The sequence below is a fragment of the Natrix helvetica genome (assembly GCF_964273705.1).
Source record: "Natrix helvetica genome assembly, chromosome: 2".
NCBI lineage: Eukaryota > Metazoa > Chordata > Lepidosauria > Squamata > Natricidae > Natrix > Natrix helvetica.
Window position 1 is genome coordinate 225,140,089 of NC_138552.1, and position 26,426 is coordinate 225,166,514.

Here is a 26,426-nt window from a genome sequence, read left to right on the forward strand (position 1 = left end):
GGCATTATTAGACCAGTATTTTTCCATCATGGCAAATGGAGAGTGTGTGGACTTCACTTTCCAGAATTCTTCAACTATTAGGCTGGCCAGTAGGGTGGCTGAGAATGACCATTGGCTTACCTGAAGGGTCCTTTTTTGTGCCCTGCGGGAGAGTCCAAGCAATGGATTAAGTTAGTCTGGTTGCCCTGGGACTGAGGAATCTTTTTTCCTTGACCATGCCTCCTGGTGCCTCGTGACGCCAGATTTTTGATGATCTTTGGATCCAATGAGGATAGTAAATTTGTTGATAAATAGAGAAGAGTTCGATGGTAACTGATGGTACCGAATCCCTGGGCACAATAACCCAGGGTGGGTTGGACTCTCCTGCAGTTCACAGAAAAGGATCCTTCAGGTAAGCCAATGGTCATTTTCCTGTGCACTGCTTGAAGAGTCCAAGCAATGGGATATACCCAAGTTACATGTCACTAGGTTTGTCCAGGGATTCGATTGTGGAAACAACCCCTTGGAGAACCTGCCTGCCGAACAATGCTTCGGCCGATGCAAACATGTCCAGTTTATAGTGTCTGACAAAGGGCGATGGAAAGGACCATGTAGCCACTCTGCAGATGTCATATACGGTAGCCTGGGTTGCCCAGGCTGCAGTGGTGGTGGCGCTCCTCATAGAATGAGCGGTGACGTTCCGAGAAACAGTCCTGGACTGATGCTCATAAGCAGCTGCAATGCACGTTCTCACCCACTTGCCGATGGTAGCAGAGGACACCTTCTTGCCCATGGACCCTGGTTGGAATAACAGGAATAGGGCCTCCAATCTGTGGAATTCTGCTGTTCGTTTTATGTATTTTCTCAGAGCCCGTCTCACATCTAGCATGTGCCAGACGCGTTCCCTTGGATGCCTGGGATGCGGGCAAAAGTTCGGTAATATGATCTCTTGCGCCTATGGAACCAGGTGTTGATCTTTGGGATGAATGCAGGGTCCAGGCGTAGAACAACCCTATCTGGATGAATGATACAAAGGTCCTCGCGGACTGATAGGGCCGCCAACTTGGAAATGCACCTCGCAGATGTTATTGTGACAAGGAAAATTGTTTTGAGAGTTAGGTGTCGGAAGGAAACAGTGCTTGAAGGGAGCTGAAGTGAGAGCCTGGAGGACCACGGATAGTTGCCAAGTCAGGTATCAGTGGACACCAGAGGTCGTAAATTGGAAGCACCCTTGAGGAAACACCTAACTCTCGGGATCCTGCTGAGGCTGAGCCCCCTGACCAAACGGTGGATAAGGCAGCTACCTGGCAACGGAGGGTGTTAGGAGAGAGTCCCTTGTCGAGGCCCCCCTGAAGAAAGTCCAATACATGGAAAACCGGTGCTGTGACTGGATCAATTTGGAGGTTGTCGCACCACTTGGCGAAGCTGGACCATGTGGAATCGTAAATCCTGGTCATTGAAGGATGCCTGGATGGTATGAATCACCTCCTCCGACAGGCCGTCCCTCCTCAGGAGGTCCCACTCAAGTGCCAGATGGCCAACTGGAGCCACTGGGGGTCCGGATATACAATGACCCCCTGGATGAGGGAGACCTGGCCCTGGGGAATTCGCCATGGGCTGGACACCAACAAGCTGACAAGATCGGCGTATCAGGACCTACAAGGCCAGGTAGGTGTGACAACAGTACCTCTGCCCTCTCCACGATGATTTTGCACATCACTTGTGGTAGCAGGAGTAGTGGCAGGAAGGCATATAGTAGCTACTTGGGGCCACTGGCAGTGGAGAGCATCCGTCCTCTCTGCCTCCGCCTCCGGCAAGTGGAAGTGGGAGAAGAACTGCTAGAGTTGCATGTTCTCGCAGGTGGCAAATAGGTCAACCATCGGAGTGCTGAATCTACGAGACAGCTGGCAAAACAGGACCAGGTGTAATCGCCACTCTATATTGCCTATGGTGGTCCTGCTCAACTAGTCTGCCTGGGTGTCCATCCCCGAGATGAGATCGGAGCGGAGGGACTCGAGGTGACACTCTGCTCACCTGCCCAGGGTCTCTGCCTCCGCCATGAGCTTTCTGGATCTCGTGCCCCCTTGGCAGTTTATGTGGGCTTTGGTGGCCACATTGTCCGTCATCAAGAGTACGCGTTGGTGTAGAATGTCCTGTTGAAAATGACGTAGGGCGAGTCCCACTGCCTGCAACTCTAGGAAGTTGATGTTGCAAGCCACTTTGGCTGGTGACCACTTGCCCTGAGTCACGTGAGGTCCCATGTGTGCGCCCCAGGTGGCAAGGCTGGCATCCGTTGTGATGACTATTCTCTCTGGCTCCTTGAAGAGATGACCTTTCCGAAGAGCTGTTGACTGCCACCATCCGAGGGACCTTCTCACAGCTGGGGGAAGACGAACCTTCATGGGGGAGTTGCTTCTATTGGCTCTCTGATGGGGCAAGAATAACCACTGCAACTCCCGGGAATGTAGACGTGCCAATGGGACCACCAAGATGCACAAAATCATCTTCCCCAGCAATTGTGAGAGAAGCAGAACCGGGACCTGCCTCGACCCCTGGACCTTGCGAGCTAGGGATACTAGGCTGTCTATCCTGTCCTGGGAGAGGGACACCCTGCAGGTGGAAGTGTCTATCACTGCCCCCAGGTGGAGGAGTTTGGTAGTCGGGGAAAGGTGGCTCTTTTCCAGATTCAAGGAAAATCCGTGGTTGCGGAGGTCCCTCAAGGCCTGTCCCCTGGACGATGTCTAAATGAGGATGTTGTCCAGGTAACATTGGAGCCTTACGGGTCTGCACCTGAGGTGCCCAGCGACTACTGACAGAATCTTTGTGAAGGTCCTGGGAGCCGACGACAGGCTGGATGGCAGGGCCCTGTACTGATAGTGTCGGCCGTCATAAAAGAATCGCAGGATCCTTTGGTGTTGTGGTCCAATTGGGATGTGTAGATAAGCCTCCTTTAAGTCAATGGACGTTAGGAGGTCCCTCCTGGTCGGATGGTACTTGTTCTATGGCATTTATCTCCAGGAGGTGATGGAGCTCCTGGGTCATGAGCTCTCTTTTGAGAGGACAAGAAGCGGTAGGGCAATGTATGAAATTCCTTGGGGGGGGGAGAAGAACTCCAGTGACAGTCCATCCCTGACTGTCTGAAGGACCCAGTTGTCCTCCGTGGTCTGTTCCCATTGGGAGATGAACAGCTGAAGCCATCCCCCGATGGGAGGTGACCGTTGATGGTCACTTGGATTTGCGGAAGGTCTGTGAGAGCCCCCCCGCAGTTGGATTAGCAGAAGTTAAACTGCTGCCTGCCTCTGTCCTGAAAGCACTACCTGTCCTGGGAACGATCAGAGGATTGATTGTATGATCTGGGGCAGCAGAGGAAGTGGAAGGGAAGGAATCATTGGAACGAAAGGATTGTCTCCTGTAATAGGGAGCGGACTTACGCTCCTGCTTCTTGGACAGGGTGGGAAGCACCTTTCACTTGTCTTTAGATTTGATCAGGAAGGGATCTAGGACCTCCCCAAAGAGCTTGGCTCCCTTGAAGTGGGAAGAAGTGAGCTTCCACTTGTTCTACTGGTCAGTCTGCCAGTGGCAAAGCCACATGAGATGTCTAGAGGTGACATTGGAGGCCAATGCCTTAGAGGCAAGTTTCGCCGCATTAAGGGAGGTGTCGGCAGAGTATTGGGCTGCTGTGATGATCTTTGTAACGTCCTGGTGGAGGCGAACGTCCCCCACCGGGAGCTTAGCCTGCACCTCACGTAGCCAAATGATGGAAACCTTGTTAAAGAATGAAATGGAGGAAGACACCTTAATGGCCCATGCTGCTGCCTGGTGAGTCTTGTGGCAGGCCTTCTCCACCTTTTTGTCCTCCGCTTTAAGACCTTCCATCAGGTCCACTGGGAGAATGGAATTGGAGGTGAGGGCCGCTATTGGAGCATCCACTGAAGGCAAAGTTAAGATGTCCTCCAGTGCAGGTTCCACTGAATATAATTTTTTATCCCCAACACTGGGCGCAGCAAGGGAACCTGGCTGGACCCATTGTTGCTGAATTACATCCATGAAGAGATTGGGGACAGGAACCAGCTCCTGTGGTGGTGCCTGAGTCTTAAACATGCTTTTCGTTAGGATTAGCCACCGAAGGTTCAGCCGAGCCTTGGGTAGTCTGGGCCTTAGTGCCCACTTGGGTAGTGGCCCTGGCTTTATGCAATATATATTTGAAGAGTGTAAGCTTAAAAAGCCCAGAGAAAGCATCTGGGGGGAGGTCTTCTTCTTCCGAAAGCTCCTGTTCCTCCTGCTCTGGGTCTTCCCAGGCAGAAGCCTCACTGACCACTGAGGATTCCAAGGAAGGATGGCGAATCCTGCGGGCAGTACTGGGCGCCTCCTTCCTGGCCTGGGGTGGAGCCGGGTTGGCTGTTGCTTGGTCTTTTTTCTGAAGCCCCTCTTCTATACCCTGGGAAATGGCTCGAGCCACAACTGCTTGCATGCAGGCGGATAGCTCAGGCTCCTGGTCGTCCCTGGGTCTGTCCCCGGATCAGGCTCTGGGAGAAGGGGGTGCCTGTTCCTCGAAGGACGGGGCTGGAATCCTCCCATCAGGCTGCGCCACGTCCCCAGGTGCCAAATCAGAAACAAAGGAAGGCGCTGGTGAACCGGGGTCTACCATGGAGAAGTCAGGGGACAAGTCCTGGGAAGCCACCTCCTCCTCAGTGACCCACAGGGAGTCACCAAATGGAAGAGGAAGGAGGGATTGACACCATTTGAGCTGGGGCCTATGGTTTGGCCTGGCGCTGGGCCTTCTCAAACTGTTTCTCAAGTGCCTGTTGCCAGCGTGCAGCATCCCTATCCACTGCAGCTGATGACAAACAATAGGGAGGGATGGCCTGCCCTGTCACTTTGCCCCTTCTAAGTTGTCTGCCCTTGCCCAGGGCCTGGGTTTGAATCGGGCATGGGGAGGACCTGATCTACCCTGGCAGGTTGAAGAGGGTCCCGGCTGCTCCATGTCAGTTATTTGTGGGGTCTCAGCCATCTTGACAGTCTCAGGACGAAGAGGAAGTTGTAAGCTGAAAAACTTGGTAAATCATCGCTAAGTGAGGCAACATGGTGAATCTGTCACTAAGTGAGTCAGATAGGAAGTCCTTGATGAAGAGGCCCTCTGTTGCAGCTTAGACCTGGAGCAAGTGAGGAGAGTCAGGATTAGGACTGCGAACCAGAGAGGTTGTGTGGCCTATGCAGATCAGGCAGAGAGGGGCAGCAGAGGAACAGAAAAAACCCAACTCACACTCTCTGTGCCAGTGAATGATGTCGTGGAGGCCAACGACACCAGCGCTGCCCGATGCTTCCAAATAGAGTGGCAGTGGCCCTTCTGGAGACCCGAAGAGGGCCAGCTGACCACTCAGCGGCGATCTGCGGGAGCCGGACGAGGCTGCAAAAGGTCAAGAAGAAAGGGCGCAAAATTGGAACCCTGGAAAATGGCTGCCACTCAGCGCGAGGGTGGGGGTTGAGAAAATGGCGGCTGCAACTCTAAGTGGCTTCCGCCAGCTCTCCCAGGCTCGGCAGCAAGCAAATAATTAAAAGGCGACTGCCACGCGCTCTCAGCAGCTACCGAGAGCTCAGCCAACTTTCGGAAGGAGAGATAAGGCTCTTAAAAGAGCCTCCGCTGCCATCCAAAGCGGCGCGGTCAGTGGAGCAACCCCACCACCACGTCCGCTCCTACCTCACAAGCCGTCCACGAAGTAGAAGAGGAATCAAACGAAAAGGGAAACGAAAGGGAATAGCAGAAAATAAGAGGCAAGGAAAAAAACTGAACAAAAGGGGAAAAAATGGTGAAATATAGAAAAGGAAAGTTCAAGCCTGGTTTAAAAAAGCTGGAACTCAAATTTTAGTCTCTTATCGGGCCAGACTGAGGAAAAAATCTGGGGTCACAAGGCACCAGGAGGCATGGTCAAGGAAAAAAGATTCCTCAGTCCCAGGGCAACCAGACTAATTTAACCCATTGCTTGGATTCTCCAAGCAGTGCACAGGAAAAATAATGAGAGTTGATATCCACATGTATCTTCAAGCTCCCATTGTTGAGAAACACTGTAGACTGACAAAGGCACAAAAACTCTAAAGTACTAGCTGGCCAAGATCTGTATTTGTCTTTTAATACAGGTAGTCCTTGACTTACAACAGTTTGCTTAGTGGCTGTTCAAAATTACAATGGCACTGAAAAAGTGACTTAGGACCTTTTTCACACTTATGACCGTTGCAGTATCCCCATGGACATGTGATCAAAATTCAGATGCTTGGCTACTGACTCACATTTATGACGGTGGCAGTGTCCCGGAGTCGTGTGATCCCCTTTTGCAACCTTCTGATAAACAAGGTCAAGGCCAGATTTACTTAACAACCATGTTACTAATGTAACAACTGCAGTGATTAACTTAACAAACGTGGCAAGAAAGGTCATAAAACGGGGCAAAACGTCTGACTCAGCAACATCAATTTTGGGCTCAATTGTGGTTATAAGTCGAGGACTACCTGTATTTCTCTCGGTTTAGGTAACATGCAAGAATTACTTTCAGGAAGGAGAATGGGGCTTGAAAATCAGGAAGCCTAAAGGCAGGCTTTGAAAAAAAAAAAGAATGACGTTTGCTATTGAGCAATATCTGGCTAACCCTCAAAGCCTTAACACAGAAAAATGACTGATATTTGCTAAGTCCATATTCCTTTCCTCAAAAGGAATTTTGTCCAAGCAGAAAAGGCATCCCCACCCCCTTTGGCAGATTGTTTCTGTGGATGGCATTGCAGTTTGAGATTACAGGGAGGGTAACTGCCTATCACAAACTATTCAATTTCATGTGGTTTTGCTGTATCAAGAGTAATCCAGCATTGCTGGATCCCAGAGGCAGTACATACTGTGAGGCAATTTCATGTGTTGGCATATTCTGTTCCCTGTTCCTGGGGCAGAGAGAAAGAAGGATGCAATAAGCCTGTATCCGCCATTAGCACCTGTCAATGGTATATGTGACACATCTTTAAATGTTCAGTTGACTGAGTGTCATGTTTAATGAATAAAGTGTATAATAGTAGCAGCCTTTATTGTCATTGTATATCATGTATAGAATGAAATTGGTTTAGCCTCCACTGGTGCAATCCATAACAGAAAATAACAAGACAACATGAATAGTATAGAGCTGTGATGGCAAACCTATGGTTCGCGTGTCACAGGTGGCACACAGAGCCCTCTCTGCGGGCACATGAGCTGTCACCTCAGCTCAGTTCCATTGCACATGTGCGCGCGCCTCCTGCAGGCCAGCTGTTTTTTGGGTCGCTGCTGTACATGCGTGGGGGGGAGAACATGTGGGGGGGTTGTGCACGTGTGCGTGGGATGGCACATGTGGGGGGTTGTATGCATGGGGTGGTAGGAGCGCAGAGTATGTGTGTGTATGTGTGGGGTGGGGCGCATATGGGGGTTCATGTGTGCATGCAAAGGGCTGCACATGCATGCGCGGGGGGCAGGGGGAGTGCAGGGGAGTTGCATACACATGCATGGGGGAGCATGGAGGGATAGCATGCGCATTGCATTAAGGGTGCATGTGCACACGTGCGCTTTTGGCACGCAATTACAAAAAAGTTAGCTGTCACTGGTATAGAGAATAATCCTTATACAAGTAATTGGGGGGGGAGAGAACTAGTCACACGCTTCCATATGTACATGAAGTGATTGTGATTGTGTTTAGGAGTCTGACAGCCCATGGGTAGAAGCTGTTTTTAAACCTGTTTGCCCAGCTGGCTATGCTTTGATGTCTTCTGCCCAATGGTAAAAGTGAAAAGAGATACTGGCCAGGGTGTGAATCCTCCCTGAGTATCTTCCTTACTCTGCTGAAACAGCGAGGTCTGGCGATATCACTGCTACTGTGTGGATGAGCCTCAGAAGAACCTCTAAAAAAATGTTTCTTATCCTTGACAACCCTAAGATCAGTGGTGGGATTCAAATTTTTTTACCTACCTGTTCTGTGGGTGTGGCTCGGTGGGCGTGGCTTGTTGGGCATGGAAAGGGAAGGTTACCGCAAAATCTCCATTCCCTCCTGATCAGCTGGGACTCAGGAGGCAGGGAATAGATGGGGGCGGGGCCAGTCAGAGGTGGTATTTACTGGTTCTCCAAACTACTCAAAATTTCTGCTACTGGTTCTCCAGAACTAGTCAGAACCTGCTGAATACCATCTCTGCTTAAGATGTATGGATTTCAATTCCCCAAATTTCCCAGCTAGCAAAGGGAAGTCCACACATCTTAAAGTTACCAAGATTGAAAAGTGTTGCTCTAAAGAGACTTCACTCCATTCTCAATCACATTCAGCTCCCAGAGAATTGGGTGAAAAAGAACTGGCACACCACAAATTAACCTGCATTGTAGAAAGTCATTCTCGTTAAATTAATCCTTTAGCATTCTTTGATTTTATCCCTTCTGATAATAGGCCCTTTTTGTTAAATGTACATTTTACATAACTTCATACATTTGAATCCTGTATCTGTCAATACCATACTTTTATTTTAACCTTTAAAAGCCGGCACAAATGTCGTATCTTTATATAGCTGGAATATAAGCTGTATCTCCCAAAACCAATTTTAAAGGATAATTAGAAACATTCATTTTAATATTTTTATCAAAATTAAAGTGTTAATAACAAATATTTAAAGAGCCTCTAATCTTCTTTTAATGAAATTATGTAACATGACATTTGCACAGTGTCTTTGGCACACACACGTTACTTTACTTGCCCTTTCAAAGTAACTATGTCGGGGGTGTAACGCCAAGCCAATCATTTGCCTTCCAAGAGAGGCAACTTCCAAGCGTGAGATATAACAATATAGCCTTAAAATGGCAGTTAGAATTCATCTGCAAGGCTATTACCACTGTTGTTGTACATAGATGGTATTTGGGAAGCAGGTGCCGCTGAATCAGACAGTGTAAGGATTGGAATGGCTCTTCAAGATCATCTAGTTCATCTAGGAATTTGATTGGGGATTTCTTTTCAAGAAACTTATATTTTTATTCTTTCACTTTTAACGTAAGAATAAAAATATAAAAACATAAGATCTTTAAAAAAAAGATTTTAAAGGATTAGGAAGGCAGCAGCTGAAGCTCTGGAAGGGCACTAGACATAAAAGGTGAATGGTGTAAATTGTTCAATAAAGTGTTAGAAGTACAAAAAGAGTTTCTTGTGGTATCAAGATCTTAGTATGCCAGGGAAAGCAAGCTGCTCCATCAATACCTTTAATATCTGCTTTCTTCCTCATTCCTCGTTTTTAAAATAGGAGCTGAACATTTATTGCAATAAATTGCAGCAGACAGAAAAGACTAAGACTTCTCAAGATAACATCTCTACATGTATGGATATTTTTAGACTGTTCTCTTTAAAAAGACCAGACCAAACCAAACCATTAGAATTAAGGGTTGCAAAGCTTCAGCATTTCAGCTACTCGAGAATACTATTTGCTGGAACTGCGGACCCTATCCACTAAACCTGGCACTGAAACCACCGGAAATGAAGCTCGACTAGAAAACGTTACTCGACTAGAAAACAAACTTTTACTGCGAATTAACTTTGGCTGAGACTTCAATCTCGGCACGCAGGTTCAAAGCGGCACGATCCTAAAGCTCAACATCTGACCTGAGCAACGGAACAAAGGCGATTTCTCAATAACAGCCTCGTAATTCCCACTGAGTTTCAGGCGGTCATCCTGTACACCTGGCATACCGAAGAATCCCTCGCAAATCTCGGCGACTTTTGCGGAGCTACGAAGAACGAGCATCCCGCTCAATCCTCCCCCCAAAATAAATCTGCGCGGGGAGTCAATCCGAAAGAAACGGATCGCCACTCCAGAGCAGAAGAGGAAGCTTCTCGAAGCTCTCCACGTTCCCTACTCGCCCAATGGGCCTTTTAACCTTGGAAACTCAACCCCCCCGGTCCCACCCCCCAAAAGGATCAGGATGTCTAAGAAGCGCCTAGCAGACTCGACATCCCTACTGCGCTCCCCAATACATAACTAGGCGAATTCGCCGCAGGCTTAGAAGAGCCAGCATAGAAGATCCGGCGCATTTGCTTAAAGAAGCGCTCTCCTCTCTCCTCTTTCCAGCCCGACCTCCTTCCCACGCGGGATACCTGTGGAAATAGTGGCCGCAGAACATGACTCCCAGCAGCCTGCAGCCCAGCGGCGCGAAGCGTGGAGGGCTGCTCAGCCCCAGCAGGAGCGCGGGCACCAGGAAGGCGGGCAGCTCCAGGAGGAACCAGGCGCAGCGGGACGGCAGGTGGGCGCCGCGCGGGGTCCTGGCGGCGTGGTTTTTCCCCGGGGTTGACTGGTGGAGCTCGTGCTTCCCGTAGCAACTGGGCTGGTGCAGGTAAAGCCACAAGTGCAGCACCCCCAAAAGCACCAACAGGGCGCTCAGGGTCATCACCACGCTCGGGCAGCAGTGCATGGCCTCGTGTCCTGCCGAAGGGACGCTCAGCCGCGACGAAAGAGGTCAAGGCGAAACCTGCCATTGATTAGAACCGCCTCTCCTCCCAACGAAGGCATAGCGAGGTGCGAAGAAAAGGAGGGGCTCGCCCGGCCCTGTGTCGTCGGAACCCGCCTCTCTTCCTTGCCCGAGCGCGCGGCTTTAAATCTGCCGGGGATCGCGGGGTTGGGACCTCTCCCCCCCCCCACGCGCACACCCCACGCCCTTCCCCCACTTCTCGCTAAAGCGCCTCAGATTTAAAGTTAGCGGCTGGACTTCGCGCCCCTCGTTGGTGACTCTGTCCTGCGCCACGGTATCTCAACAATGTGGTGCTTTCCTGATTCAGGCTGAAGTGCTGCCCGGTCTTCAGGTTTCCCAGCCCGGAGACTTGAGCCAGCTGCGCTCGGACAGCGTGGGAGCTGAATTATCCCATCCGGAGTCGGCAACAGGTCGGAGGAGGCTGCGAGAAGGGAACGCTTACTGAATTTGGACGGCGTGTTAAAGTTTTAATGATAAACGCAAGTTACTCCCGAGTCCCGGGGCGGTTTGTGTTTTCTGCTCCGTCCTTATCTCACTAGAGAGAATCCCTTTCCATTCAATCCCATTGATCTTGGCAGGCTTAGGCATTTCAATCAATCAATCAGAATAAAGCTGGAAGGGTCCTTAGAGGTCTTCTAGTCCACATCTACCCCGTCCACCCCCTGCTCAAGCAGGAGACCCGATACCATTTCAGATAAGTAGCTGTCTACTCTACAGACTCTTTCTTATTCGTCTTTTCTTTTGACAGATTGATTATGTACCATCAAGACTTCCTAACATGTAGTGATCACGTATCTAGATTTTCTCCGTGATGATTTGTCCCCAACCTGGTTTTTCAGGTCTTCTCAACTCATCACTACCGTACATCTTCCTTACTGGTCTTCTATTTCTTCTCTTTCCTTCCACCTTTCCCAGCATAAACTAAAATGTGGAGATATGACAGCATCTTCCAAAGGGATGCTGGGACTTTAGGGTTGAGTTTTGTGTCTCCTTGGTGTAAGTGGTTTTCCAGCCCAGGTGGTCCAGAGACCACTTTTTGTTACTTCTGAAAATGGTTCATGCGGACAGAAGTCACCTACCGGTAGAGTTGCAGATGAACTCTCAGCATTCATAGTTGCTATCACCACATCTCTGAACCCAATTTAATAAAGATAAAAGGGTGGCCTGTAAATGTTTATTCTGCAATCAATCTCTTCCAAGGTGATGTGCAATAAATCATGCTTTACAATCTCCTGGAGTCCAGAGTATAATAAGTCAAAAATAAAATAGTCATATAATGGTAGGAGGTGTGGCATTTTTTCTTCTCTATATCATCTTGCAAAAGACACACACACACACACACACACACACACACACACACAGAGATGGGTGGAAATTATTGTTGTTGTTAGTCATGAAGTCGTGTCCACCTTCCTGTCCTCTACCATCCCCTGGAGTCCATTTAAGCTCATGCTTACTGCTTCGGTGACTCCATCCAGCCACCTCATTCTCTGTCGTCCCCTTCATCTTTTGCCCTCAATCTTTCCCAGCATTAGACTCTTCTCCAGTGAGTCCTTCCTTCTCATTAGGTGGCCAAAGTATTTGAGTTTCATCTTCAGGATCTGGCCTTCTAAAGAGCAGCAGGCGTGATCTCCTCTAGGACTGACTGGTTTGATCACCTTGCAGTCCAAAGAACTCACAGGAGTCTTCTCCAGCACCATAATTCAAAGGCCTCAATTCTTTGGCGCTCAGCCTTCTTTATGGTCCAACTTTCACAGCCATATATTGCAAACTGGGAAAACCATAGCCTTGACTATAAGCACTTTTGTTGGAATGCTATTTAAATGTTTCATGTTTTTTAGAGCTTTAAAGTTTTTCACTGTGTCCCATCTCTAAATGATGGAGAAATGTAATAAATAAAATAATGATCATTATCACCAGAAAGGTTCTGGGAAATATGGAAGTCGACACGCAATCCTGAAGGTTGAGGTTTCCCCCTCCAACAAGACTACAGTTAAGCCATTCTACTATATCATTTGCTCCCACTTGATTCATTCTGATAATGTGAGAATGTAAATAATTCAGTTTTATATTGCCTAACCTCATTGTTCCAGCTAATTCTAAAATAAATTAATAGGAGGTGTAGGACTGTAAAGGAAGAACAGCTGGGATCTAAGTAAGAAACCAGATGGAATCATTGTTACCTCTAACTGGTCCATAATTCCGAGATCCCACACGTTTTATTGAACCCGTTTAGTGATTATTTTATTGAACAATCATCCTGCTACTGCACAGCATTTAAAGATACTAATCAGACTTCCAGAAATACTCTTGAAGTTTCTTGTTGCCTGCAACTAATACAAAATGGAATAAAATCTCTTGTGTGATTTTACCAAAAGCCAGGTTACCATTTATTTCAAATTGTTTGTGTTTAGTGGCTAAGATGCTGATCTAGAAACTAGGAGACTGAGAGTTCTAGTCTCTCCTGGGCCATGAAAGCCATCTGGGTGACTGGCCCAGTCACTTTCTAGAACCCATCCTTACAGGGATGTTAGTGAAGGGAATATAGAAGGAAGAAAGACTATTGGGAGTGTTCTTTACCTTGAGTTACTTGAGTTAAGGCTCTAATAAATAAATACATTCTCAGAAAGAGTTTTGTGATGCCTCTGGATTTCCTAGGCAAACATCTTGTTCTTGCACTGGGGGCTTTTTTTCCCTGCCCATAAAGTTGTGCATTGTATGTGAAAGATTTATATGTAGCCATCATTTTAAAACATAAAGACTCTTCTCTCCAAATTAGGTTGGCACAAAATCCATAACAAAGTGCTTCAATTGGCAAACAAGCTATTAAATATTTCTTCACTTGTTGAAAAGGAAAGCTGAATTATTTCTGTTTTCTTAGACTTCTGAAAGGCTGGAATGATCTGGCTCTTCGCCCTTGCACTGCTGTCAGGGAGCTATTGGAGTCCTGATATGGGTGCAGGTCAGCCTGTTACAGTTTAAGATTTTTTAAAAAGGGGGTTTGACTATTATTTTTGTTATGCCATTTGTTTAATATCATGGATTCTATTATTGCTGTTATTTGTTTGCCACCCAGAGTGTTTTGGTAGATAGCCATATAAATATGTTAAATAAATATATTTTGCCCACATATTTGAATTTGTAAATAAGGTTTCAACCCACGAGGAAAGAATCAGATTATTCCACCTGACTTAGAGCACGTGATCTTCAAGGGGAGACGTTGTCAAATTGACCAATACATGTATCAGAAAACACTATTATTATGAATATGAGCGATCCCTTTTGAAATTGTTTTCTCTGCCAGCGGGGTTTTTCCTAAATATAGAGAGAAGATTATCTTTCTGGATCCACCTGCCCATCTCCACCGAAAACCATAAGGGATATGATGGCAAGGACTGAAGAAGGAATTATGTGGAATGCTATTCTCTTACAAAAATGGGGTTGCTATACCAAAACAGAAAGTTTCTGCAAACAGAAAGAGTCATCTTAATTGTGGGTTGGAGATTTCAGACCACTCATTTTACAATAGACTCATAACAGAGGTGGGTTCCTACCGGTTCGGCCCGGTTTAGCCCAACCGGTAGTGGTATGTCAGCCTGGGTCACAGAACTAACAGCGATCCAGGCTGGCCACGCCCCTGAACAGGTTCCCCGGTCACTGCTGTCGCCATCTTTTTTTTTTAGTTCTGTGCATGTGCAGAACAATTTTCATTAAACTGTGCATGCGCGTGCCGTGCACCCATGAGCAAACCATCAGTAACGCCGGCCAGAACCCACCCCTGCTTCATGCTTGATTTAGCAACTCTCTGGTAGGGTCTATGACAATTCGCCACAGGGAACTCACCATGACCAACTCATTACAGCCAACTCACCACAGCTAATCACCTCAGACCACTTGCCATGGCCAACGTGCTGCAGAACAACTTGCCACAGCTCACTTGCCACAGGGCAACTCGCTGCGGGACAAGAGTTACACTCATATCAAAGAAATGGTGGAATAGAGTCATTAAAGAAAGGATGCAAAAGGAGGAACAGAACAAAATGTGAATGGCAAAAATTTAAATATTTTTTTATTTATTTTAAATAATTAAATAGAATTGTTACATTGTCCCGCAGCTAGTTGCCCCATGGCGAGTTGTCCTCTAGTGAGATGGCCATGGTGCATTATACCGCAGTGAGTAGGCCACAACAAGTTGGCCTTGGCCAGTTGTCCATGGTGAGTTGGCCGCAGCAAGTTGGCTGTGCCAAGTTGTCCCATTCCCCTCTGTGGTAATGCCTGTCTGCCGGTTATGCCTCAGCTGCTTTGTTGTGCTTTCATTCCACCGATGACAATTCAGTGTCCAGTTCCTCCCACCAAAATGGACTCTTTTTCCACTAGCAAGCTTGAAAAAAGAATGCAGAGTAGGTTGTCCTTGTAGTTAGAAATAGCCATCACAATTAGTGGTGGATTCATACGGTTCGGTAGTGGTTTGGCAGCCTGGGTCACTGGAACCAGAAGTGACCCATGGCTGCCTCACCTCTGAACCGGTTCTCCGGGTGGCGCCATAGGTGCCGCCGTCTTGGTTTTTGCTTCTGGGCATGGGCAGAACAATTTTTATTGCACTGTGCATGCACACGCAGCGCGCATCAAGTTTGCATGGGCACCGCCCGCCCACGAGCAAACCGGCAGTAGTGCCTGCCAGAACCCACCCCGGATCACAATATAATGTTCCTCAGCAATCACAGAGGAAACAAGATTGGTTATAGTTTAATCCTCAGTGAGGAAACCATATTATGGAAGGATGGACACTTTTATGTACTTCGCTGTTGCTTGATCATTTGAAAATCATTAATGTTAGCAGTTTGAAATCAAAATATATAGGTTAAAGTTAAAAAAAAACTGGTGGTATACCAGTACCCATTGTTCTAAGCATTTGTCTACAGTTGCCCAACATGTGCTCAACTTTGCTTTTCCGGCCAGAAGATGGGAAAACAAAGCTAGGTACATCCAACCAATCTCTGCCTCTTGATCTTGGCCCTGAAAAGGTTTGTACAAGCAATACCAGGTCAGTTTCTGTTACAGTCTAGTGCTAAACAATGGAGTCAGTGCATAATATGTCAACATTTTTTTCAGCTGGTTTAAAAACTAAGGGATGGTGTTTGCAAGAGCTGACTGTGAGAGCTCTAAATACTCACATTTCTATGTGAAGTTTAATGTAATGAGCACGAATATGTGTGTATGTATGTATGTATGTATGTATATGTTTGTGTTACAACCCCTGGTATGACCTAATATGGTATAAACAAACCTATTGGACTGAAATGAAGAAATTGGGGTTGAATTATCTAGCCTGAGCACAGAAGTATATGCCAGAAAGTGATTGGCCAGATTTTATCAAGACAGCTCTACTCGCAGATATTAGGCAGTTATGCCATTAGAATGTGAGTTAAATCTAAGGATGGAACATTTTGTGAGAATACACTTGCTGAAGTTTATCTGATACCTAGTCTGTTGGCTCATGCCTTTCTATAAAAAGTTTCAATGCATATTCCTGCAATAGTTTTCAATGAATTCATTTTGAAATATCCTTACAGAAAAGAAGGTACAATATAATTACTTTGTTATCTCTTAATTGCCCAAAGTAGAGGAGCTCAACATGCAAAGCAGGAGTGGGTTTCAACTGATACGAGCCGGTACGACTGTACCGGATGGTGAAATTTAGCGTGCCTTCCCATACATGTTGGTCAGGATGCCCTGTACCGAAATGCTCCCTCTCCTTGTTCGCTCTTTCACTCACCCCACCCATCCTCACCATGCTGCTGAAAAGTTCTCGGAAGAAGAACCAGAAGAAGAAAGAACTGTTGAGTGGCTGGGGTGGTGGTGGGAGGATGTTGGGGAAGAGGCAAGAGGCAGAGGGGCTGCTAGAAGAGTGTGTGCGTGTGCACAGGCTGTGGGTTTTTAAAAATGTCTGAGTGAATCCAGGAAAAAGGAAGAGGCAGAGGGGCTGGAAGATACTATAAGAGCACACTCTTCCAGCCCCTCTGCCTCTTCCCTCTCCCCGGATTTACTCAGGTGTTTTTAAAACTCACAGTCTGTGCACACGGACACACTCTTCCACTCTTTTAAAAACATCTGAGTGAATCCAGGAAGAGGGAAGAGGCAGAGGAACTGGAAGTGTGTGTGCTATGCACAGGCTGTGGGTTTTAAAAATGTGTGAGTGAATCCAGGAAGAGGGAAGGGGCAAAGGGGCTGGAAGTGTATGTGTAAGGTGGTCAGTAATGTTGAAGACCGACAAGGACAGCCATATTTCCTCTGTAAGTAGCTGTTTTATTGTTTTGTGTGCTTATTTTATTCTTATTTAAGTAGTAAGTGCACAAAATAATAAATTTCCTTTTTTATATCTTCTTTTTGTAGGTCATTCTTTGGGGCTAAGAATTCAGTGACATTGACTTGGCCACTCCCACCCGCTCACATGACCACCAAGCCACTCCCACCCAGTCACATGACCACCAAACCACTCCCAAACAGGCCACACCTACAGAGTATATTCTAAAAAAATTTGAAACCCACCACTGATGCAAAGGGTGAGTTAGCTTTTGCCTATAGAGGCCTCATTCAAACATCATACTAAGCAGGAGGGTTTTGATTTAATGCATTGTGTGAATCTAATCACTGTGCCTTGGAAATCATGGTTTTAGATGTCAGAACCTAACAAGCGTACTGTGGTTATACAAAAACGAGATTATTAAGTAAATGATAGTTTTGTGCAATGTATTGAATGAATCTAGGGCAGTGATGGCGAACCTTTTTTGGCTCGCGTGACAAAAGTGGGGGGAGCACAGGGGAGTCATGCATGGGTGTGCCACACATGTGCATGCTTCCCCCCTCTGTGTGCATGCGCACGCGACCAGTGCTCCCCCTGCTTTTGGCACTCCTTTTTCGCCTTCCCCAGACTCCAGAGGCTTTCTAGGAGCCTGAAAAGGATGAAAACAGCCTCCCCGCCTCCCCCCCCCGGAGGCCCCCAGAGCTATAAATATCCATCAGGAGCTTCCCTGAAGCCTCCGGAGTGTGAAAAACTGCCCCTACGGGCAAACCGGAACTGTGTTCCTGAAGTTCCAGTTTGCCCATAGGGCTGGTTTTTCATGCCCCTGAGCCTTCAGGGAAGCCTCCAGAGGGTGAAAAATGGCCTCAAAAAAGGCCGAAGTCACACTGGAACTGACAGGGCAACGCATCGTGTGCCCTGACAAATGGCTCTGCATGCCACCTGTGGCACGCGTGCCCTAGGTTCGCCATCATGGACCTAGGGCATTGTTTGAAGGAAGGAACAGTAAAATGAATGTATCTCTTCAATCAACCAGATTATATGACCTGAACACTGGACTGAGATAATACTGTCTAGAAATCTATATTCATTGAAAAGGTTTTCTGAGAAATCAGGGCCACACTTCCTCTTAAAGGTACAACTTTTAACCATGTGAACATTAAAGGCGTTATGGAAAAACTAAAGAGTTGATAGAGAAGTGTTGCCATTAGAGCACCTGGGAGTGTAGTTTTTGTAATGTCCTATTTTAAAAGGTTCTGTCCACCATGCTTCCAAAGGTGGACAAGATGTTTTGGTTAAATCTAAGTTCCTCCGCCTCAGTGTTGGATGTATGTCTCTTCTGGCTCGGAATGGGACAACTCCGCTTGACCAGCTCCGTGCGGCCAGCTTGCCACCACTTAGCTGTCTCTGCCAATTCACCACCACCAAGTCATCACAGAACAACTCAACTTGGCCAATTCTGCCAGAATAACAAATTGCTATGGGCAGCCGGCAGGAGAGCTGGGTGGGTAAGAGAGTGGGTGGGCAGTGTGCACGGCTGCAGTGCTGGTGGCCGGGGGCTTCCATTTTCACACACACGCACCACCGCTGCCACCACTATGCCAAGCTTTGATCATTCAGAATTCAGGCTGTTTGGCAGTGGCAGTAGTGTTTGGGCCACTAGGGCGTGGCAGCAGTGGGCACAGCGGGTGGTCAGGATCTGACAGCAGCCAGGCACATCCCATTTTCACATCCTCTGCCATTGCTGCCACTGCTCCCATGCCAAGCTCCTAGAGAGTTTGGCATGGCAGCAGCAGCAATAGGGTGTGTGTGAAAATGGGATGTGCCCGGCCTCTGCCATCTCTCTGCTTCCTGACCTGCCCACCACCACCACCACCACCCCTGAATGACCCAAACACTGCTGTTGCCATGGAGCAGCCCATAGCAGTGATGGGCCACCACCATCAAGCAGACTGAACTCTGAACGGCCTGGAGCTCAGCGCAATGGCAGCAGGGAGTGTGAAAATGGGAAGCTCCCAGCTACTGCCATTGCCGCTCTATGCTCTACTCATCTGCTAGCTCAGCCACCTGCCCTTCCCTCCAGCTGCTGTGGTGAGTTGTCCCCAAGGCAAATTGGCTATGTTGAGTTGTCTTGTGACATCTTGGCAGTGGTGAGTTGGCAGAGGTGACTTGGAGTTGGCAAGCTGGCCATGCTGAGCTGGCCAGATCAAGATGGTCCTGCAGAGTTGTCCTGAACTGTTCTGGCTGCCCAGGGCTGTGCAGGGCTGCCCATGAGATGATATGTAGTTGGATCTGGGTGATGATGAATGCATTCTTGAGAAAGAGGTTGCTTGTGTTATTCCTTAAGAACCCTTACCCCTGGAAACCATCCCTAGATTTAGCTTTAGATAAATATCATCCTGTATCCCACTTCTCTTTTTAGGAAAGGCTAGTGAGAATATGATTGCCTTGCAGCTTTAAAGGGCCCAGAAAGGATTGTCTGTTCCTCTTCCAAATGGGTCCAGGCCAAGATGTGGGACTGAAACAGATTAGTTGCACTTGTGGATAACTTTCAGAGGCAGCAGGATGGGGAAATGTGTCTATCCAATCTCTCCTTGATCTCTCTGTTACTTTTGATACCATGATCTATGACTCTTAGGTGGGGTGCCTCCAGATTCAATTCTCACTCCACTCATTTTTGACATCTATATGGAAGTTCTGGATAAAGTCATTTGATGGCATAGGGTGATGATACCAGTAGTGGAATTCAAATAATTTAACAATCGGTTTTCTGCCCTAATGACCAGCTGGGTAGGTGTGGCTCGGTGGTCATGTGACCGTGTGGGCATGGCCAACTCAACGTTACTCACGTCGATGTGCGTTTTGCCTTAGCTGTTACAATGTAATAAGGGTTAACCGGAGAGGCAGTTTCTGTAAGCAGGGCAATAAAGATTAAGTTAGAAACAACACCAGAATGTTTTCTTCTTGCCTTCCTTACAGGATTAGCCCTGTAAAGTGGGGGGGGGGGAATAAAAATAAATAAAATAAGATTTCTTCCAACAACCGGTTCTCCGAACTGATTAGAAAGTTAACAACCGGTTCTCCTAAATAGGTGCAAACTGGCTGAATCCCACCACTGGATGATACCCAATAGTGCATCTCTGGCCCTGGCTGGTCAACTGGTGCCATTGATGCTCAATGTCAGTGCTTGGAAGCTGTGAGATCTGGATAGAGATGAATGGGATTCAACTCAACCCTAACAGATGGAGTGACTTTAGATGTTAGAACTTCCTAAATCCAGTGATATCTCATCTTTAATTCTGGATGGAATTGCACCACCCAGCTAGAAGTGGTGTTTAGTTTGGGAATGCTCTTGAACTCACAGCTCCTGTTAAAAGAGCAGGTGCCAACACTGGCCAAGGGGCCTTTGGGCCCCTTCCTGAGTCTTGAGTACTGCATTCAGTCACTTGGGCTTTGGTCATTCCTGAATGAATTACTGAACTATGATGTATTAGGGCTGCTTTTGAAGAACATCCAGAAGCTTCAATTGGTGCAGAATCCAATGGCCCAGGGAATTATGGGCATTTCTTGCTATATCCATGTAACATCTTTGCTCCATGAGTTCCTCTGGCTTTCAGTTTGCTTCCTGATATAATTCAAAATGCTACTTTAAAGCCCTACATGGCATGAGTCCAGGGTATTTGAAAAACTTCATTGTTCTATCTGTTAGTTTAGGTTAGGCAGGAAAAACATGCTCTAATCCCATTTATTAAGGACTGCCATCTAACGAGGCATGCCTTTTCTATAGTTGTGCTTTCTCTCTGAAATATCATATCAATCATAATTAGACCTTGGAGGATTTATAGTCCAATCTCAGCTCAAGTAGGAAACCCTGGCCTGTACCATTTCAGACAAATGGAGGTTTTAAAAGAGGTCAGGTGTCTGCCAGGTGCTACTGCCAGCAGAGACAAGAGGCGTATTCTTAAGATAGTCAAGAATGCAAGTAAGTACTGTGACCTTGGTGCTATTATACATCTTGGCACAAATGATCTGTCCCCAAAAGATGTACTTTCTGATTTCCAGAACTTAGAAGTGTAGGTAGTAGGTTTATCTTTTCAGAGGTTTTACCAGTGTATAAGGAACAAAAAGGGAAGGGCCAGCATGTAGCAGAGTTTAATGTGTGGCTAAAGGAGTGGTGTAAAAGGGAAGGCTTTAGTTTTATTAGTCATGATGCCTGCAGCTGGTCCAATGAAAAACTGTACAAAAGAGATGGTTTGCACCCATCCAAGAAAGCAACTGAGTCACTTGGCATTAAATTCACAAATTTTCTGGATAAACATTTAAACTGAAGAGTGGGGACAGAGAATTAATAGATACAGAACATTTCTGTCCTCAGCAATCTAAAACTCATAGGGTTATCAATGCATGTAACATAGATGTTTGTGCGGGTAAGATTATCACTCCTGCTGTCAAGCAAAACTAAGCATCTGTTAGTGAGTGCCATACCATGTGCATGAATCATACAAGTTGCAAGAAAATAGGGACAGGTTATGTAGACAGTAAACACAGGGTCAATCAAAATGGACTCAAATGTCTATACACCAATGCACAGAGTATGAGGAAGAAACAGGGTGAATTAGAAATTCAAGTAAATGAGGGCAGATATGATATTGTTGCCATTACAGAAACTTGGTGGGATGAAACCCACAAATGGAACATACAGCTAGAAGGATTTAAATTATTTAAAAGAAATAGACCACATAAAAGAGGAGGTGGAGTTGCACTATATATAAGAAATAACTACATCTCTACAGAAATAGAGCACAACAATGATGAGAACTATCTTTAATGCATTTGGGTCAATATTAAAGGTTGAGGGGGGGAACGACATTGCCATAGGTCTATACTACAGGCCACCCAACGAAGCAGAGGAAGTAGATGCACTTTTTGCTAGTCAGCTAACTTAGGTATGTAGGAAGCACACTACAATAGTAATGGGAGATTTTAACTACCCTGACATCAACTTTGAAACAAACTCTGCACCAAGTGGAATATCCAACAGGTTCCTAATGAACCTAGCAGACAACTTTGTTTCCCAAAAAGTAGAGAAGGGAACAAGTGGATCAGCCATATTGGACTTAATTCTCACTAACAGAGAGGAAATGATAGAAGGTGTTGAAGCCATAGGAACCCTGGGGGCAAGTGACCATGCAATATTGGAATTCAACATTATGCAAACACAACAGTGGTGGGTTCCTCCCGGATCGCACCGGATCGCGCGCGCTCCCTTTCAGCGCTCCACCTGGCTTGCGCACTCCCGTTCAGCGCTCCACCTGGCTTGCGCGCTCCCTTTCAGCGCTCCACCTGGCTCTCGCGCTCCCTTCCGGCGCTGAAACCGGAAGTACAGTTTTGCCCGGCCCTGGCGAAGCAACGACGCCTGTCTGCGCTCCACCAGCTCGGCTGGGAACGGAGATGTTTCCTCAGCGGAGCGGAGCGCCTGAAAAGACTTTTCAGGCGCTCCGCTCCGCTGAGGAAACATCTCCGTTCCCAGCCGAGCTGGTGGAGCGCAGGCAGGCGTCGTTGCTTCGCCAGGGGCGGGGCAAGACTGTACTTCCGGTTTCAGCGCCGGAAGGGAGCGCGAGAGCCAGGTGGAGCGCTGAAAGGGAGCGCGCAAGCCAGGTGGAGCGCTGAAAGGGAGCGCGCAAGCCAGGTGGAGCGCTGAAAGGGAGCGCGCGCGATCCGGTGCGATCCAGCAGGAACCCACCACTGAAACACAAGTAGTAGAACAAAGTCAAACAGAGTCTTGGATTTTAAGAGAGCTAATTTCAATAAACTTAGAGAGAGCTTGGGAAGAATCCCATGGATGAAAATCCTCAAGGGGAAAACAAGAAGCTTGGGAAATTTTTAAAAATGAGATTACAAAAGCCCACTCTAGCACAATACCAATGAAGAAGAAAAATAACAGTTCCCAAAAGAAACCAGCATGGCTGCATAAAGAGCTCTCTGACAAATTGAAAAACAAAAAAGATAAGTATAAAAAGTGGAAAGAGGGGGACATAACTAAGGCAGAATATCAGCAAATAGCCCAAGCCTGTAAAAATGAAGTAAGGAAAGCTAAGGCTCACAATGAAGAAAGGCTTGCCACAAAAGTAAAAAATAACAAAAAAAAGCTTCTCCAAACATGTTAAAAACAAGAAAAGGGTTAAGGAAACAATTGGTCCATTGCTGGGAGAAAGTGGCAAGAAAGTGACAAGCAACAGGGAGAAAGCAGAACTATTTAACTCATTTTTTGCATCTGTCTTTATACAAAGAGATAAAACAGTGAGGGAATAAATGGGGAACTCATCAAATTTGCAGATGACACCAAAGTGGCAGGAATAGCCAACACTCCAGAAGATAGGCTTAAGATACAGAAGGATCTTGACAAACTTGAACATTGGGCACTATCTAATAAAATGAAATTCAATGGTGAAAAGAGTAAGGTTCTACATTTAGGCAACAAAAAATAAATGTACAGGTACAGTATAGGTGGTACCTTGCTCAATAGTAGTAACTGTGAGAGGGATCTTGGAGTCCTAGTGGACAACCATTTAAATATGAGCCAGCAGTGTGCAGTAACTGCCAAAAAAGCCAACACATTTCTAAGCTACATAAACAGAGGGATAGAATCAAGATCACGTGAAGTGTTAATACCACTTTATAATGCCTTGGTAAGGCCACACCTGAAATACTGCATTCAGTTTTGGTCGCCACGATGTAGAAAAGATGTGGAGACTCTAGAAAGAGTGCAGAGAAGAGCAACAAAGATGATTAGGGGACTGGAAGCTAAAACATATGAAGAATGGTTGCAGGAACTGGGTATGTCTAGTTTCATTAAAAGAAGGACTAGGAGAGACATGATAGCAGTGTTCCAATATCTCAGGGGCTGCCACAAAGAAGAGGGAGTCAAACTATTCTCTAAGGCACCTGAGCGTAGAACAAGAAGCAATGGGTGGAAACTAATGAAGGAAAGAAGCAACTTGGAACTGAGGATAAATTTCCTGACAGTTAGAACAATTAATCAGTGAACAGCTTGCCTTCAGAAGTTGTGAATGCCCCAACACTGGAAGTCTTTAAGAAGATGTTGGATAGCCATCTGTCTGAAACGGTATAGGGTTTCCTGCCTAGGCAGGGAGTTGGACTAGAAGACCTCCAAAGTCCCTTCCAACTCTGCTATTGTATTGTATTGTATTAAATGTTGTCCCATCTCTTCTTAAAAACTTCCAGTGTTGGAGCACCCACAGGTTCTGAAGGCAAGTTGCTATCATGTCACCCTTGCTTTTCATTAAACTAGACATACCAATTCCTGCAACCATTCTTCACACGTTTTAAGTCTTCAGACCCCTATTGTGAGAAATTGTGAGAAAAGATTTGGTGTTTTGGAACTCTGTATTTGTCACAAAGGACAATCGGAGAGATATTAGGAAATTATTATTGGAAAGCTAATTAAATATACATACATAGAGGGTCTCCTGAGAAAGTTTTTATCCATTTTGGTTCAAAAATCTTATAAATCTATAATTTGTCACTCTTTCACTTGTTGTCTGGATATAACTCTAGAATCTGGAAATTAGAACAGCTGAATTTCACTTTAGATTTCATAGACGTGGATAAGTATGTGCTTTGGAATGCTTGTTTTTCAATTATATTTAAATGGGGGCATATTTCTCCTTGGAAAAATCTACCATTGGTCCTCCAGAGCATGAACATTTTTGTGAGCAAGGCTTGGATCAGAAGTTAAAATACTCATCCTTTTTTAAGGAATGGAAACCAGTTGTCTTTTTTTTTAACAGAAATTTAATGCATTCATGAGTATTTGGTTACTATGAAAATTATGGTGAGGCAGATGTAAAACATAGTTTGCTGCTATCTGCTCACAAATATTGGGGTGGGGGTTGTTCATTCATTGTCATTATTAATGAAAATAATGCCATCAATATTAATGTAGCTAAATTCTTGTGACTAAAAGAAACGGGGACCTTTGAACTGCAGAAAAGTAATATTGAACCAGAGACAAATCAGTGACAAAGGGTTGTACATTTCTTGGGGAAAAAAACCTTTATTCATTCATTCACTTATATTTGTGCTGGATCTCATTCAGAAGCTCAGCATTTTTCAGTCACACTCTTTCTCAGTGTGAAGGGCAGAAGTTTGAGGAAAACTAATACACAGAAGTTGATGAGGGCTAATTAGATGGACAAATCTGAAAATAGTAGAATCCACTTCCGCTACTGAAAATAGAAGATGACGTCACCTTGAATAGGGACATAAATGCACATGATTGCATCTTGCTAGGCTGGTTTTTAGTACAAAGATTTGTTTTATCTTTCTTTTTCATTTCCCCTGGAAGAATGCTCACCTGAAAATTAGTTTGAATCTCCACAGACAGAACCAATATTACATATACAGGTAGTCCTCGACTTAAGACCACAATTGAGCATAAAATTTCTGTTGCTAAGTGAAAGATTTATGAAGTGAACGTTGCCCCATTTTACGACCTTTCTTGCCACAGTTGTTAAGTGAATCATTGCAGCTGTTAAGTTAGTAGCACGGTTGGTAAGTGAATGTGGCTTCCCCACTGACTTTGCTTGTCAGAAGGTCACCAAAGGGGATCTCACGACAAGGACAGGTCGACTGTCATAAATATGAGTCAGTTGCCAAGTGCCTGAATTTTGATCACATGACCCCAGGGATCTGCAATGGTCATAAAGTATGAAAAACGATCAAGAGTCACTTTTTTCAGTGCCGTTGTAACTTTGAATGAAGACTAAATGAATTGTTGTAAGTAGAGGACTAGCTGTATTTGAACTGTAGCCAAGGAACTCGGGAGATACATTCCTGAGATTTAAAGTTTAAAAGTCACTAACAGTTTCTCAAGGACACGAATTCAGAGCTTTCCTGATCCACAGTCCATTGAAAAGGCATCTTCTGCCTGTCTTTTTATTCTTCTTCTTCTTATGCCATAGCCGTCATCGGATGTTAGTCATTATATTAGCAATCCTATTTTTGTCAACAGCCGCATGAAAAAGTGCTGCTGAGTTTTGTCCAAACCAGTCCCTTAGGTTTTGAAGCCATGATGATGTTCTTCTGCCTGGACCTCGTTTGCTTTCAGTCTTTCCCTGGAGGATTAAGTTAAAGATGCCGTATTTTTCTGGGTGTCGCATCACATGTCCCAAATATTCTAACTTTTGCTTTTTAATGGCTTTGATGATTTCCCTTGGCTTTCCCAGGTGGTTTATCACCTCCTGATTGTGTGATTTTGTTAACCCATCTTATACGTAACAGCCATCGCTAAATCCACATTTCAAATGCTTCTAGTTTCTTCAAGTGGTTTTCTGTCAGAGACCAACTCTCCACTCCGTAGCGCAGGATAGAAAAGATGTAACATCTGACAAGCCTGATTTTCAGTCTTAGACTTATGTCTTTTCATAAGATGACTCAAAATCAGTGTTTATCAGCTTGTGCCTGTCCAGTTAGATTTTTCTGCTTAATTCCACTGTAGGCCACCCTCTCCAATTCATTAACGTGCATCGTGGCAGGAAACCTCCCTTCCTCTCTCCAGTCACTGGTCACAGTCCTGGTAGCAGATCCTTCTTGGATTGCAGAACTGATGAAACACTAGAATTT

At 46.0% G+C, this 26,426-nt stretch overlaps 1 protein-coding gene across 1 annotated transcript in view; it reads right to left on the reverse strand.

Moving 5' to 3' along the window:
- The window catches only part of SRD5A2 (steroid 5 alpha-reductase 2), a gene marked incomplete at its 5' end in the record, with an annotated part of 34,619 nt that extends 24,196 nt beyond the window's left edge, over positions 1–10,423 (reverse strand). Inside the window, one exon of the mRNA XM_081944484.1 lies at positions 10,110–10,423. Coding sequence (XP_081800610.1) covers positions 10,110–10,423 — 314 coding nt within the window. The remainder of the gene's footprint in view (positions 1–10,109) is intronic.
- Positions 10,424–26,426: the final 16,003 nt, after the last annotated feature.